The sequence below is a fragment of the Oncorhynchus mykiss genome, chromosome 8, assembly GCF_057628025.1.
Source record: "Oncorhynchus mykiss isolate SJ-2025 chromosome 8, ASM5762802v1, whole genome shotgun sequence".
Taxonomy (NCBI): Eukaryota; Metazoa; Chordata; class Actinopteri; order Salmoniformes; family Salmonidae; genus Oncorhynchus; species Oncorhynchus mykiss.
The window spans coordinates 10,006,195-10,020,105 of record NC_143029.1 but is presented as its reverse complement, the minus strand read 5'-3'; the positions used below and the strand labels follow the sequence as shown (position 1 = coordinate 10,020,105).

The following is a 13,911-nucleotide window of genomic DNA, read 5'->3' as shown; positions in this document are numbered from 1 at the left end:
ACTCATTTGGGAGATTCAAACACGACGACAACAACAAAAACCACAATTGAACAGGATAATGAATATAAAGAGGGCTCTATGGATTCTTGTTGAATTACTTCAGTGATGCTGAGTCTTTCTGGATTGTTGCTGTCTCAGATAAATGGAGAGCACAATACACCAGTAGGCTAGAACTTCAGAGACTCATCTTAATGACAATCTCCACGTAGACATCAACACGATGTTATATTTAGGCCTCATAGAAATGCTCCCTTCAGGGGAAGGCAACTGTGCAGCATCAACTCTAATGTGTTACCTCAGTTGAGCATTTTTATCATAGGCCTACCCACACACGTTGTTCGAGGGAGACTTTGGGATTTTGGCAATGAGGCCCTATGTCTACTTCCCCAGAGTCAGATGAAATTGGGGATACCATTTTTATGTCTCTGCGTGTAGTTTGAAGGAAGTTGCTAACAAGCTCTAGAGCAATTGCTAACTTGCATTCGCGCAATGACTGGAAGTCTATGGGTATTTGCTAGCATGCTAAAAATGTAATCTCAAACGAGCCACACAAAAGCACAAACTGGAATATGAAAATATAAAATAATTAATATCTATCAATAACCTACTAAATATCATCATAATCATCATCAAGAACAACAATACCCCCCCACCCCCCCTGAAATAGCCTGACATTTTTTCCTAGGTATCTATAGGCCAGGGTCTCCCAAACTGTGTCCTGGGGCCCGCCCTGGGTGCACGTTTTGTTTTTTGCCCTAACACTACACAAGTGAGTGGACACACCTTCAAATTAGTGGATTCTGCTATTACAGCCACACCCATTGCTGACAGGTGTATAAAATCAAGCACACAGCCGTGCAATCTCCATAGACAAACATTGGAAATAGAATCGCCTTACTAAAGAGCTCAGTGACTATCAATGTGGCACTGTCATAGGATGTCACCTTTCCAACAAGTCAGTTTGTTTCAGCATGACAATGCCCCGTGCACAAAGGTCCATACAGAAATTGTTTGAGATCGGTGTAGAAGAACTTGATTGGCCTGCACAGAGTCCTGTCCTCAACCCCATCTAACACCTTTGTGATGAATTGGAATGCCAACTGCGAGCCAGGCCTAATCGCCCAACATCAGTGCCCGACCTCACTAATGCTCTTGTGGCTGAATGGAAGCAAGTCCCTGCAGCAATGTTTCAACATCTAGTGGAAAGCCTTCCCAGAAGAGTGGAGACTGTTAATAGCAGCAAAGGGGGGACCAACTCCATATTAATGCCCATGATTTTGGAATGAGATGTTCGACAAGCAGGTGTCCACATACTTTTGGTCATGTAGTGTTTATGGCATTGCTACATGAGAAAGGCAGTGCTTGTTGTTCTGTGTGTGGAGACATTCAGGCTTACTAGGAGCATATCAATATCCTTTCCAGTGCGGATATGTTTTATGTAGACACTGCTACCATACAAGTCTCTCCAACTGCTGTCAATCAAGAGAGCTGTCAAGGAAAGCACCACGTGACCTGAGAGGTCTTCGGATGTTAAATTGCAGCACTGTCGCTATATGCAATTGCGTTATTCCTTCTCCAATAGAATGAATGGGACTCTAAATAGTAACCAATCAGAAGAGAGCTCTGTGGCATATAAAACCTAGCAAAGCGGCTTAGTTCTGGACACCAGTATAAGCGTTGGTGTGATCGTTCCTTGTCGAAAGGGATTTTGTGTCTTTCCCAAAGAAAAACGTCCTAAGGTAGGATAGATATTTTTGTTGATGTGTAGAAATACAGCTATGTATAAGAATGTCATATGTGTGCCGTTGTTATAGTGCGTCGAATGTGCTTTGTGTTTAATACATGTATTTAAATATGATGACAAAGGTAAAAAAAGAAAATAATTTTGTTTGAACAAAGACTTGGGTATTGTAGACAACATATCCGTAAAGCGCGTTCACCCTTGACATTTGGAGACGTCAGTGATTTGGTTTCACATGAATTATAAAAAAAAGTAAAGATCTTTATATCGAACTGTAAAATGATATCCTGGATAAAATTGCCTCAGTCTTGTATACAAGGGTTGTATTTTCCGTTAGCGGTAGCAGTTTACGTCGACATCGAACGACCTTGCAGCATCTTCTATCTGCAAGGTCTTATTATCTGGTGCTGCGCATTACGCATTCGGTCGAGGGCTTCCATCCGAGGTCCACTGTAGTCTACATATTTGGATTAAAACATGGTTGACTGCATGCATTTTAATCCATCCATTATATTTGTAGATTTGACATTCTAGGGAAATGAACAGTTGCTAGATCTGGGCACGGAGGGTAGTTTGCGTGGATACCATCTCGGATGATGAGGAAAGGGGATGCAAATGGTTGGCTTTTTGTTACCTCTTTGCACCGAGTGTTTTACGAGAGCATCAATCCGTCAGTGTTGAGGAAGCTACTTTGAAAATGTAGTTTACCAAACGACCAATTACGTCACACTGGAAGAAGTTACGCGACACTAAACCCACTGGACATCTCTTCCACATTAGTTCAACCCAATTTAATTGAAATTAAGTGGGACGTCTATTCAAACAGTGGAAAGCTACCCGTAATAAAAAAAGTTTAACTAAAGTTACTTTTTTTTAAAGTAATGCATTATTTAAATCTGAAGTGTCGGACTACAATTTGCAAGAATAGTTCACATTCTGTTAATAGAATGTTGCATTTTAGCCTATTAAACAAATGATAATTAAGCAGGTGTGATGCCGAAAAAGGAAATACTTGCTTGCTTCACCCATTTAATTTCCCAGGAAGAGTGTAGTTCCAGTAGTTAACGAAACCAGTACATGTCAAAAAAAGAGAACTACTGAAAACACTACCAAGATTTTAATTTAGCTCAACTACCACCAAGCTACTGCAAAATGTCAAATTACTAGCTGAACTAAAATTCATGCAGTATAAAGTCTTCAACGTTTTTACTATTAAAGGTACACTATGCAGAAATCGCGCTGCAATTACCTGGTTGCTAAAACTCAGTCCACCTAATTTCAGTTTGACAAAACAAGTCATCATTGCACCTATCAACCGCTGTGAAATATATTTTCATTAAACCTTTTTGAAGCGGGTGTACAAAGGTTTCATTTTTGCATATTTTACTAAGAACGGGAAGCCTATAAATAGCGCACGTAGGTCAGAGCTACGGTTTAGACTAGCTTTCAACGAGAAAAGCAAGTCTAACTCGGGTCGCCCAAAAAGTTCTCTATTGCAGCGTTGAACTAAGCGATTTAATTTTCCGGGTAGGCTATTTTGGCCACTAACATTACATTGTTCATTCTTGCTCACAGGTCAAAGAAATCATGCCTTTCGGTAACACCCACAACAAGCTGAAGATGAACTACTCCGCGGAGCAAGAGTACCCCGACCTGAGCCAGCATAACAACCACATGGCCAAGGTGCTCACTCCAGAGATGTACTCCAACTTGCGGGACAAGGAAACTCCAAGTGGATTTACAGTGGATGATGTCATTCAAACTGGGGTTGATAACCCAGGTAAATAGCAGTTTTTTTTTTTATCGACTTTTGTCTCAAGATGTCTGTCGTGCAGTTTCGATGTGAAGTGCAGTAGAAAATGGGAGGGCTGTATTTATAGTCCACCCACTCATCCGGGGCTTGGATGCTGCAATGTCAATCATTTACCTTATGAAAAACCTCTGCTGTTGAAAAGGTGATCTTGTTGCCAAAGGCATGTTCTGTGGCCACTAATGCAATGTTCTGTAAAAGGAAAGCGTAATTATTTTTGCCCTGTCTAGTAGTAGCAGTTGAAACAATAAAGCGTTTTTCCTGTCCCTGTTTTGGGAAACTTAAAAAAATATATATATATTTTTTGTTTTAAACATCTTGGCGCTTTACAGTATGTGTTTACATAAAACAAGCTTATATTTTGGTTTCTGATTGGGTACGTCGGTTGAACTAAGCTCATGAAGCATTAAGTTATATTCAATAATGAAAGAGTTACAGAAAGTGGATATACCACTGCAGATTGCCTTAATTTCCTAATGGAAGTATACCTGCATTAGGCCTACTTTATTTTAACAATTATTACAGCCGCTTCACCAACAACCTTCGCTGAGCAAGGTCAAAGCCATTAGTTGTCTACATCAAACCATTGCTGAGCAAGTGACCTAACAGACAAGGTTGAGCCCTTGTATTTTATTCCCCTCGATTCCAAGGTTGTAGAGTCATGTCTCTTTAAACCCTGAATTATCATGTAGTCCAGGGACCAATTACATTCAGCCGCAGGCTGATCATATTTTTTGCGACTGGACGGGGGGGGGGGGCTTGAAAATAATTAATTAGTACACTGCCAATTAACTGCAAGAAGCCTAAATGGATAGTATTTAGACAAACATAATTTCAGACCTTGATTATAGTGGGATAACTTCAACAGTTTTCCTGGTAACTATTTATATTAAGTTCCCTAAAGCCATTTACAGTAAGGTTTCTGCATCTTATAAACTATTTTAATTAAACTGCCTTTTTTGTCAGCATGCTAAGCTAGCTGATGCTAAAGCGGCCCATTGAATTCCATGAAAATGAGACGCCTAGTGTGGAGTTGCTGCCGGAAGTTTAGCATTAGCTAGACTAGCATGCTGACGAAAAAGGCAGTTAATTAAAATAGTGTTTTTATAAATTGCTTATTGACGACTTGGTGGGCCAAGAACCCTGACGTAGGCCTTATATTTGATACACTGGATGCTGTACTAGGGGATAAAAGCGTAACTAAGCATTAAACAGCTGAAGATGAGTACCGTTATGCAACCTTATTGGTCTTCATAACCCTAGACATGTACAACATTATGAATATCACCACTGTGTAGTAATGCCCAATGGCTTCACTGTAGATTGCTATTCTAACAGGAGGGTGGCTAAAGTTATTTTTGGAACTAAGAACAATGTGACTGCAAGCACAACTGACCATTTTATATAAACACTGTCAAAACCAATGCAACTGCATTTTTGTCAGTGAAATCGTCACTTGGGGTTGATGCGACTGTTTGCATCGTCATTTTGTGTCCAAAGGCCCAGTTTCACCCTTTTCCCCCCATTCTATTTCAGGCCACCCCTTCATCATGACAGTGGGCTGTGTGGCCGGAGACGAGGAGACGTACGAGGTGTTCAAGGAGCTGCTGGACCCCGTCATCGAAGATCGCCATGGTGGATACAAGCCCTCAGATAAACACAAGACCGACCTGAACCCAGACAACCTTGTGGTAAGAACACACATACACACCACGCTGAGTCATCACACACGCTCACGATGAATCCCAAAACATCCCCTACCAACTTGCTCGGAGGGCCCTCTGTCATGTGTTGCTGACTAAACTCAGAGGGTGACTTCCAGAGTGGCGAGGGGATCAATAAACCCATTAACTTGGACACGTGACTTGAATGATGCAATTCATGTTCCACGCTTCAATAGTAAACGTGCCTGAAATTCAAATGTACAAATCCCTCCTGTCATTTTGACAATATATAAACAAACCTCAGGAACAGTTAAATATTTAATTTGGCAGGTCTTTCATCTGTTACAAACTCCAAACATATTGCAACTGTGTCGGGGTAGCACTTCGCTCTGCAGCCTTGCTGGCTCAGTCGGTGGTTATCTGACGGTCTAATTAGCCCCTACACCATTGATCATTTTCCCTCTCTCAGCTTTTGGCAGAGGCACATGTGAATGTGCAACTGGAGAGCTGAGGGGAAGGGGGTGAGTTTGGATTCAACCTTCGCCTCAGTCTCCACACTTGCACACCTTGACTCACCACATAGGCCCCTACGAACTCCAAGGGAAGGCCTCAATGTGTCCATGTCATAGACTGTAGTCAGCACTATTCAGGAAACCAATATGAAATGGTATACGAAATCCATATTGGTCAAACTGGCCACATGACCCATTTATTTTCAAAACACCCTGTACCCCAATCCTGGTTTATACAGTCAATATCAAATGTATACCTGTTAGCTTTCATGCTAATGCGGCTCTTGCCATTGTTTTGTTAGGGTGGGGATGACCTGGACCCCAACTACGTCCTGAGCTCTAGAGTGAGAACTGGTAGGAGCGTCCGCGGCTTCTGCCTCCCCCCACACTGCAGTCGTGGGGAGCGCCGCGCCATTGAGAACATGGCCATCGAAAGTACGTAACCGAGCCCCTCCTCCAATTCCTTGAGTCACGCTGCAGGACCTTGTTTGTGTGACACAGCTGCCCCCTGGCAGCACCAAGTGGAACTCCAGTTTAATCGTCCTATTGAAATTATACCCCTTTAACTGGCTTGCTGCTGACTGGCATCGGTTGAGACTTACTTATTCTGTATGTTTTATATCGTGGAATCATTGACAAATGTGCACAAATGACCGCTTGATTTGTCTAATTCTTACAAATATGCAGTTTGCTTCAGTTGGTGACAAGGATGACTACTTCATGCAGGCAAAGTAGTTTTACTGATATTAGCATGTTTTTTTCAGGTCTAGCATCATTGGATGGGGACCTCAATGGCCAGTATTACGCCCTGAAGAACATGACAGACGACGAGCAGCAACAGCTGATCGATGACCACTTCCTGTTCGACAAACCTGTTTCCCCCCTGCTGCTGGCGTCCGGGATGGGCCGAGACTGGCCCGATGGCAGGGGCATCTGGTATGTCGTCGTCCCCCCCCCCCTGCTCCAGCCCTAGAGTTTTCTCCATGTAGTTTTCCCCCTGTCCAAAATGGCTTCCTTTCTCTCATGGTGGTAGATAAAATGGAGGGTAGTTAGCTGACTGCTTCAATGGTGTTGTCACAGTAGGCCCCATTTTGGAACATTTCAATCCACATTCCATACTTGAAAAAGACTGTATCACCATTTGGGAAAATTCCTCAGTTTGTTCTCTGTTGTGAATTAAAGGAAGCTCTGGTGTAAAGTTTCCCCTAGGTACAGATCTGTGATCAGCTCCACTCCTCCTTAACCATTAGTGGGGAAAAAATATATGAACAACTTCACCCTACACCAGTGTACCAACTGGAGGGTGCCTTCAGTGAGAATTAACCTGATCGTAATGGTTAACAGTGTCTCCTTCCAACTGACGGTGAACCATTTTTTTTTTTTTTTGTTGACAGGCACAACGATGGCAAGACCTTCCTGGTGTGGGTGAACGAGGAAGACCATCTACGGGTCATCTCTATGCAGAAGGGCGGCAACATGAAGGAGGTGTTCCACCGTTTCTGCACAGGCCTCACAAAGGTGTGTGTGCGACTCAAAGATTTCAAAATCCAGTCAAAGGCACACAATTAATAAGCATTGAACGACAACTAACATCCAAAGAAATGTTTATAGCACACCACCGCTTTGGGGTTCATTCCATTTAGGAGTCTACTTAAAATGTAGTGCCAAATTTAAAACTGTCCCAAAAAGTTCAAACTAGAAAGTCCCCTACACTGCAGTTGCTTTCTCAACACAATGGTGCCACATAAGTCAGTCTTCGCCCTGACCCCTACAGATCGAGAGCCTGTTCAAGGACAAGGGTCATGAGTTCATGTGGAACGAGCACCTGGGTTACGTGCTCACCTGTCCCTCCAACCTGGGCACAGGGCTGCGCGCCGGTGTGCACGTCAAGCTGCCCAACGTCAGCAAGCACGAGAAGTTTGGTGAGATCCTCAAGAGGTTGAGGCTGCAGAAGCGTGGCACAGGTACGTACATATAACACCCCCCTCAACTCGTTTAGGGACTGGAGGGGGGTGGGGGGGGGAATTGGCTTAAAGCGAGCGTCCAGCGCATCCCAGAGTATTGTCTAGTCTCGCTACGCTCCTGGGGAGCTACGTTCCAGCCCTAGTTGTGTTTTGGCTAAGTAGCTGCTCCTCATGCCCTAAAACCTGCATGCCCAGTGGTTCTCCAGGAGCAAGTTTGGCCTGGCACTTCTCGTCTTCTCCACCGCCATCATTGTCTTTGGTACTGAACGTGTACATTTCGGTTCTTCCTCCTCAGGCGGCGTGGACACTGCAGCAGTAGGCGGCGTCTTCGACATCTCCAACGCCGATCGTCTGGGCTTCTCTGAGGTGGAGCTGGTGCAGATGGTTGTCGACGGCGTCAAGACCCTCGTCGAGATGGAGAAGCGTCTAGAGGGCGGCCAGTCCTTCGACGACCTGATGCCCGACCAGAAGTGAACGTGTTCACTCTAGAACCTTATGACCTCTTCTCTCATCTCTCCCTCTCACCAGTATCTCCCCCTTGTCTCAAAAAACAATAATCTTAACTACATCAAGGAAATACACTCCGCCCAATGCGTTTAGTGGCACTAAAGTTAGACAAGTCTTCCATCTGTGTGATGAAGGATTTTGTATCTCAAATGCTGTCTTGTTGCAAAATATTGGATGGATCTTAACTTGAAATAAAAGTCTCTTTGCCCCATAGAATGTGCTTGTTGCGTATTTGTCATTATGCTTTTTTGAGCAAGAGACTTGTTTGGCGGCTCGCGTCACAAAATATTTTCAAATGCGCTCTCAGCTTGATTGAGCTTGCCTGTCTCAATTGACCAATAGAATAGTCAAACTGTAAATCCTACCCAGGTGGCACTGCAGGCAGGCTCTCGCAAACGCTTTAACCCAGGTCTTGATTCAATAGACTTATGCAGTAGAGCACAATGGTATGATTCTTACAGTATTCCTTTTCTCATTCCTAAACAGGGCAATGATTTCTAAATTTGAATATACCAATTGATTCTTGACAAGCATGTACTAATGCCTCATGAGTGTAGTTCAACTGTCAGAACCCCAAATATAAAACTGTCTAGCCTCAACAGTTAAATATAATTTTGATATCATGAATGGTTCTCTTCAGCCCCATCCGTCAGCTTTTCAAAGAGCGGTAGGGTCACTGCTTTGTTTGAACTGACGATTGTTCCTTAAGGCTCGTTATTAATCCCAGACGCCAGCACTCTTGTGCTCAAGATTTCGCTGGTATCCATTGAGATTAGATGTATATGAACCTCATGGTCTGTACAATGCCAGTGTAATTTCATCAAATTTGTCCTCGGACGAGTTCAAAGATCTTGGCTTCATCTTTACTTGGCTTTTATAGCCTATTGTTTCACACCAACTAATTGCCTTTGCACAGTCTGGACCACTAAGCCTAGATCAGGATCCCAAGGGGTGCACATTTGGTTTTTGCCCTAGAACTACTCAGCTGTGTAGTTTTAGGGGGAAAAAAGGAACGTTTGGCCTAGATTGAATCAGTGATGGAGGATAGCTGTTTTGGCAGTGTCGAAGGTATAACCTTGTTGCTGTCAAATTGATGCGCAGCTGCGCTTGCTCATCAGGAAGACCTGTCACTTATGAGGAGCAGATTAGGCTACTCAAACTTGTAAACAAGGCTGCATGGGATTTCTCTTAGTGCAGCCAATGTCCACTTCAGGTATAATGCCAGGAGCCACTTGTGGATTTGACAGCTCAGCTTTGCGGATGTGATTGAATAGAGCGCCAGCTCTTCAGGCCCAGTTGGAGACCCCTGTCATACAGTGACATCTAGTGGTCCCATTCTGATATTTTGCCCAATTAGTGGGAAAAAAACAGTTCTAGTCCCCTTTTTATAGTTCAATACTTTTTTTCTGTGGCGGCAGGTAGCCGAGTGGTTAGTGTAACCGAAAGGTTACTGGATCGAATCCCCGAGGATCCTAACACTACCTTCCCACTCAGACCGCTAGCTGTAGCCAAAGTATTAAGACACCGGTTCATTAACATAACAGGTAGGCGTGGTAGTGTGAGCACATTTCACTCAACGATAGAAGGAACCCTTATTTTTTTACCTTTAACTAGGCAACTCAGTTAAGAACAAATTCTTATTACAATGACGGCCTACCGGGGAACAGTGGGTTAACTTGCCTTGTTCAGGGGCAGAACGACAGATTTTTACCTTGTCAGCTCGGGGATTCGATCCAGCAACCTTTCGGCTACACTAACCACTCGGCTACCTGCCGCCACAGAAAAAAGTATTGAACTATAAAAGGGGATATGGACACACTCCACTAGAGCCATGCTAGAACACAACTTTTTTTCCCACTAAATTGGGAAAAATATCAGAATTAGGCTTCCTGTGTAAATAGTCAGACCTACCATACAGAGTTATGCCCTTGAATACTGATCTAAATAAATGTGACACATACTGAACAAAAAAATATGGTCCCGTGTTTCATGAGATGAAATAACAGATGCCCGAAATGTTCCATACGCACAAAAAAGCTCATTTCAATCAAATGTTGTGAACAAGTTTGTTTACATCCCAGTTAGTGAGCATTTCCCCTTGGCCAAGATACTCCATCTATCTGACAGATGTGGCATATCAAGAAGCCAATTTAACTGCGTGATCATTACACAGGTGCACCTTGTGCTGAGGACAAAAATGTCACATTAAAATGTGCAGTTGTCACACAACACAATGCCACAGATGTCTCAAGTTTTGAGGAAGTGTGTAATTGGCATGCTGACTGCAGGAATGTCCACCAGAGCTGTTGCCAGATAATTCAATGTTAATTTCTCTACCATAAGCCGCCTCCAACGTCGTTTATGTCTAACCGGCCTCACAACCACAAACCACTCCAGCCCAGGACCTCCACATCTGGCTTCTTCACCTGCGAGATCATCTGAGACCAGCCACCCGGACAACTGAGGAGTATTTCTGTCTGTAATAAAAAAACTAATTCTGATTGGCTGGGCCTATGCCCTCCCAGGACCACCCAGGGCTGTGCACCTGCCCAGTCATGTGGAATGTATTTCAATTGACTGATTTCCTTATTTGAACTGTAACTCAGTAAAATCGTTAAGATATTGCATTTATATATTTTTGTGCAGTATAGAGCTACAGTACAGTAGATTTGAGACATGATTATCCAGATCGCTGAGAGCAGTAGGCATTCTATTTCGAGCCCCATGTAGCTTTAATGCCTTTTCCGTGTCAGTAATGTAACAACGAAGGTACTTTCTGCAATAGACAAATATGGATATACTGTATATATAAAAAGGTTTGTTTTATTGTCATAACATCTATTTTGCAAGAGAGAATACTTCAGACGGTTATATTTAGAAAGTGACTAGAGTCAACATGCATTCACGTTAGGTTTCCCACGCGGGAATAGAATCCACAACAGTTGAAAATAAACTCAGGCAGACAGAGGCTGGTCATTTTTAAGGTGTTTTAATGGAGACACTGGTTAACCTTACCCAGGGACGAATGAGTTAACGTTAATTCCGCAGCTCCCGTCTCATTACAGAAAAGGGGAAGTATATCATTATACAGCTGTTGCCAAACTGAGGTACATTATTTACATTCCAGAAAAAATTTCAAATAGTGCCAATGTTTATATGAGGATGGGAGTGAATACTGGAGGCCTGAAAACAGCCATGGTTGAACTTTGAACTTTTGTGTCCCAGGAATGGCCGACCGCATCTGACTCAGCCCGTGGGCCCGGGTGGGCGGGACCAGATAGCGGGGGGCATTTCAGTAACATCTGAGAAGATAACCGTAAAAAAATAAAATAAAATGGAACAACATCAAAGGAAAAACCACTAAATATTCATATACGCCAGGAAGGAAAATCTTCCCTATTTCTGTGAATACTTTTTTTTTGTAGCAAATGAATCAAAGTCCCATGATGCTTGGCAACATTCCCCTGTTTTGAAGCAGGGGTCTGCCAAAGTGCGTTGTCGCGGCGCCGGCCTCCTCCAGCCCCTGCTCTCTGTGGTGGGTGACCCCATACAGCAGGGGCTTGACCAGCTGAGTCCATACATTGCATTTATACTGTAACCACACAGATGAACACTGATGATCAACGGCTTCAAATCATAGAATGAAAGTCTGTGTGTATGTGTAGAGGTTGGTTAAGTAAATGGGAGAGAGCGCAATTGACTGTCAAAATCAGTTTGACAGTGCTAACAATAATACAGTCACTTGTTGTGCAATTAGCTAGGCTATCCAACCAGTCATATCTGGCAGCCCTATTAGCAAGCCTAACTATTCCAACCAGTCATATCTGGCAGCCATATTCTCCTTGCAAGAGGAATTCTGGGTACTTGTAACAGCGGGAGGGGGTCAGTTTTTGTGTTCCTCCTCCACTTCTCTCCCTCCCTTGTATGAGTTTAAACTCCCATTTGAGAGGTATTTTCCAGAGCCACAAAGGAGACAATGCAATAGTGCATTCATCAATAAAACAAGACCCAAAGAACATGTCAATTTCAGACCAACGTTCGCGACAGCTCAAGACCACCTGTTACATCATCAATAATAATAATAATAATAATAATAATAATAAGGATAATGCTCCAAAGACACAGGAAATTATTGCCTAAAGCTATACATCGTTTTCAATACATACTTTGTAAGTGTCTCGGAGGAAATCCGTAGATCTGCTACTTATGTTTTTTAATTTTTTATAACGACTGTACAGCTCGTTCAGATTCGACTTGACTCAAGTCCATTTCAAAATGCTTTCTTTCCCCACGTTACGTTGCTTTAGTCAGTTTTGAACCGCAATATTTTACCTGCGTGGTAAACACTCCCCCCCCCCCTCATATCCCTAGGAGGACCTACAATTTGAGTTCGTTGGCAATTTTGGACGCTATGTTCTTGAAGGCGATGGACGTGCCCGAGATCCGCTTGAAGCGCACACCGTTGAGTGAGAGGCGCGGTAGCTTGCACACCTCCATCTCCCACTGGACCAGGCTCTCAGCGTGGCCGTCTCCGTGCACGCACAGCAGCAGGAAACGCTCGCGCTGCTCGTAGTCGCAGTTGTTGGCGTCCAGCACCTTGCGGATCTCGCGCATCATGTCGTGAGGCTCCATGGACGATGTAGTCTTCATGCTCCAGGTGAAGCGGAGGGAGCGCGGCTTGGTGTCCTTGGGGTGTTGGCCGTGAGGGGGCTGAGGATGCTGCTGGAGCTGCTGCTGGTCCTCCTTCTGATCACCTGACATGTTGCGACTGCCAGGGGCAAGAGGAGAGAAGGGGAGAGGAGGGGATAGAGAGGAGGTGAGCACAGAGGACAGGGGAAAGAGGAGAGTTAGTTAGAGATGTGGTAATGGGAGATGGAGGGTGAGTGGGGGATGGAGGGTGAGTGTGGGTAGGGGATGGAGGGTGAGTGTGGGTAGGGGATGGAGGGTGAGTGTGGGTGGGGGATTGAGGGTGAGTGTGGGTGGGGGATTGAGGGTGAGTGTGGGTATGTGTAGTTAGAGGAGTGTGTCTCGGCAGAAGTGAGTTTTACATGAATGCATCAGTGTGACTGAATATGTAACAAGATTGAATGTGCGTACTGGGTCACCCTGTTCAGACATGTCTACCTGTGAAGATCTTACATGGTACAACATCAGAGTCACAACACAAGGAGTCAGTGCTGACAGATTCTCAAGTCATTTTAACATAATTCATGCATTTACACCCCACCACCATGCAGGGGGCGCTCTTGTGTTCTTTCAACAGGCAGTCATGCAGCAAACACACAAAACAAAGCAATTTCACATTACATCTAGCGACAGGCACAAAACAATGCAGACTTCAGTTCTGCATGCAGGCAAGGCAGACGATATTTACATTCTCAACTACTCAAAACAATTACAACACATGGGAAAGAGCATTATCTTCAACCAGAACAGTTCTAAATGGACAAGGTAATGCCATGGACTAAAATTCTAATCTGTTGCCATTACCGCGAGTTTCATCACAAGATGTCAGCGAGAAAAAAAGGAGTGAAAAATGTAGGGAGAGTCAGAGTTGTCCTCTGCTGGACTCCTATCCACACTGCAGGTGAGAAAGTCTACTTTGAGAAATAAAGGTCCTATGGAAGCCTGTATGACAGTATGTCTACACAGATAACAGTGTACACCTTCAGCACCGTGTGTAGCTGAAGAGATAAGAGTAATCTATCTGATC

General features: G+C 43.9%; 2 protein-coding genes across 31 annotated transcripts in view; one reads left to right on the top strand and one right to left on the bottom strand.

Moving 5' to 3' along the window:
* The first annotated feature begins 1,670 nt into the window (after window positions 1-1,670).
* Window positions 1,671-8,410, top strand: LOC100301659 (brain creatine kinase b). The gene is given in 8 exon segments (NM_001160490.1): window positions 1,671-1,739; window positions 3,317-3,521; window positions 5,088-5,242; window positions 6,030-6,162; window positions 6,492-6,663; window positions 7,122-7,245; window positions 7,502-7,691; window positions 7,987-8,410. Coding segments are annotated over 7 exon segments (1,146 nt in total). The 5' UTR covers window positions 1,671-1,739; window positions 3,317-3,328; the 3' UTR covers window positions 8,166-8,410.
* Window positions 8,411-11,171: 2,761 nt separating this feature from the next.
* The window catches only part of LOC110529179 (MAP/microtubule affinity-regulating kinase 3), a 110,758-nt gene continuing 108,018 nt past the window's right edge, over window positions 11,172-13,911 (bottom strand). For 29 of the 30 annotated variants that reach the window (XM_090242537.1, XM_090242522.1, XM_090242538.1 and 26 more), the window contains one exon: window positions 11,172-12,966. In XM_090242537.1, the coding sequence (XP_090098663.1) occupies window positions 12,576-12,966 (391 nt within the window). In that variant the 3' untranslated portion in view covers window positions 11,172-12,575. The remainder of the gene's footprint in view (window positions 12,967-13,911) is intronic. The other variant, XR_016497592.1, reaches the window with a different exon arrangement.